Below are 2,612 nucleotides of genomic sequence, written 5' to 3'. Positions count from 1 at the left end.
GCTGCTTGGCCTGCTGTGTTCATCCAGCCCTGCACCTTGTTGTCTCAGATTCTCCAGCATCTGCAATTCCTACTATCTCTTGTCAATCATGATTTCTCTTTCACAAAAAACCTGTTGACTCTACCTGATTGTGTAATGATTTTTCCAATTTCTTGTGGCTAGTAACCCACGACATTGTTTGGAGAATCAATGCATTCCATGTTGCATTACTTGAACTTGTATTTGCAACGAAATATGAATTAACAGCAGAGACTTGATCTAATAGCCAATACAGATACATATTTGCTGTGACTATCCTGGAAGGAATTATTCCAAGATGTTTGAATTTCAGAAAAGAAAAACAAAATGTAGGAGGAGGAGGAGGAGTGATAGTTCTGATAATGAAGAATATACTTAGTAGATCAAGATGTAGAATCAACTTGAGTGAAGCAATGGGCAGAATGCACTGGTAGGAGTAACTTATAGAGTTCCCATCAGTGATATTATTGTAAGATAAAGCATAACCAATGAAATGAGAGGTACATATAACAAATACAGTAATTGTTCTTTTGGATTGGTCAAACCAAATGTGTAATAGCAGAGAGGATGAATTTATAGAATCCATCAAGGGAGCTAAAGTAGAACAGCTGCTTTCGTTCTAATTTTGTGCAATTAGACACAGTTAATTAATAATTTCATAGTAAATAAACTCCAGGGAAAAGTGATCATAATATAGAAATCTGTACAAGGTTAGAGAGTGATTCCATTAAGCCCGATACTTGGGCCCTGAATTTTAAATGAAGCAAACTGTGTAGGTATGAGGTGCAGGTTGACTGAGGTAAATTGAGAAACTAGATTGTGAAATAGGATAGAAATCTCTGGAAATATTCCCCAGGTTTATTTGAATCTATGGGGTAGGAAATACAGTTAACCTTTCAAGTCAGTGAGCTTATCACTGAGCTCCCACCCCACGCCTATAGGTGATTTGTTTCCAATGTTATTTCTTACCTCAACCCAAACTTGATTCTACATCTTGATCTTCAGAGCCACGATCATTTCTCACTATTGTACTAATCTCATCCATGATTACCCACCTCTTCTTCCTTTTGAAATATCAAATACCCTTGAATATTTATTTCTCAGCTTTGGCATAGGGGAACACCACCACCCACAAGTTCCCCTCCAGGTCTCTCTCTATCTTGACTTGGAAATATATCGCCATTCCTTCACCGTCGCTGGGTCAAAATCCTGGAATTCCCTCCCTAATGGCTTTGTGGGTCAACTGACAGCAGGTGGACTGCACCAGTTCAAGAAGGCAGTTCATCACCACCTTCTCAAGGGCAGCTAGGGACGGGCAATAAATGCTGACCAGCCAGCAACACCCACATCCCACAAATGAATAGAAAAGAAAGAAATGATCACCTTGCAGTCATATCTCTCTAATGACTATCATAGCTTCATGTTTATCTGCCATGTGTCTCCCCATTTAATTTAATGCAGAGAAATGGTGCATTTTGGTAAGAATGAGGACAGATGGGCTGAATGGCTTTCTTTTGCTTTATTACTCTATGAGCAGGGTTTCCTATCAATGGGATGAGGTAGAGGACTGAGGGAGTTGATATTATAGAACTAAAAGAAAGCAGTGTTGCTGGCAGATGTAGCAGAAAAAGCTGAGCTTGGGACTGAGCAATACATTTTTAAACTTTAATGTTAGTCAGACATGTTCATGAAGTCAAGGTCAATCATATAAAGGAAAGGGTGAGAGAATGACTTCATGTTTAACAGCATTGAGCAGGAATGAGTGACAGCTCCTTCTGCTCTTAACATATTAAGTCAGGCAGATACATCAGCAAGCTAGCTGGAGGTACCAAATAAATGAGGAGAAGGAGGTCATTGGAGTCAAATGATTTGAATAGTTAACAATTACATATCTGAGTTGGCAACCTCTGCTTCAAATAAGGGATAAACAAGTCCTCCAGTGCTTCAATAGATAAATGTGCTGTGCTGCACAGGGAGGGAATGCCAACCCTAATAAGATCAGTTTCACGACTGCACAGCTTGTTGATTGTGATTTTAAGGTGAATATTTGCCACTTGGTTAAAGTGGGTGTTGGCGAATAACTATAAAATTTCCCTAGTTTTCTGAAAAAAAAAGCATCATGTGAGATTATATTGACTGCATAACCTTAATTCAATGTAACACTTGTTCTTTTCTCTTTCCAAAGAAACTGGAAGAAAAATTCAGACTTAACAGACGGGAACTGATAGCATTTGAGTTTCCAGTGTTAGTGGCCTTGGAATTTGCTCTTCATCTTTCTGAAAACGAGGTGCTGCCACACTATAGGAGACTTACCCAGCATTCTTAGCCCAAACTGTATATTAGCTGATGCGGCCCAGGTTCTTGTGATAAGCATGTGTTCTCCCCCACCGCCCTCCAATGGATCTTCAAGTGCTGCTGGAAGTAAGCTAACTATGAAGAACTTTCAAGTTTGGAATAGCTTTCTGTAACATATGCGTGTACTGATAAGCCACTGCATAAAACAAACAGATCTATTTTTATATATCCGCTGATGGAAATGCACTTTTGTGGCCTGAAGATGTAGCGTTGATGTTTTTCTCAGTCTGTAAGTCTGA

The 2,612-nt window shown here is 39.3% G+C and overlaps 1 protein-coding gene across 7 annotated transcripts in view; it reads left to right on the top strand.

Moving 5' to 3' along the window:
• The window catches only part of LOC109920931 (CDK5 and ABL1 enzyme substrate 1), a 230,551-nt gene that overhangs the window by 136,978 nt on the left and 90,961 nt on the right, over positions 1-2,612 (top strand). For all 7 annotated transcript variants that reach the window (XM_048595559.1, XM_048595565.1, XM_048595563.1 and 4 more), the window contains exon 10: positions 2,204-2,602. In XM_048595559.1, the coding sequence (XP_048451516.1) occupies positions 2,204-2,344 (141 nt within the window). In that variant the 3' untranslated portion in view covers positions 2,345-2,602. The remainder of the gene's footprint in view (positions 1-2,203; positions 2,603-2,612) is intronic.

This window comes from Rhincodon typus, chromosome 4, assembly GCF_021869965.1.
Source record: "Rhincodon typus isolate 14 chromosome 4, sRhiTyp1.1, whole genome shotgun sequence".
Taxonomy (NCBI): domain Eukaryota; kingdom Metazoa; phylum Chordata; class Chondrichthyes; order Orectolobiformes; family Rhincodontidae; genus Rhincodon; species Rhincodon typus.
Note: the sequence above shows the minus strand (reverse complement) of the source record. Positions and strands in the feature narration are given on the sequence as shown.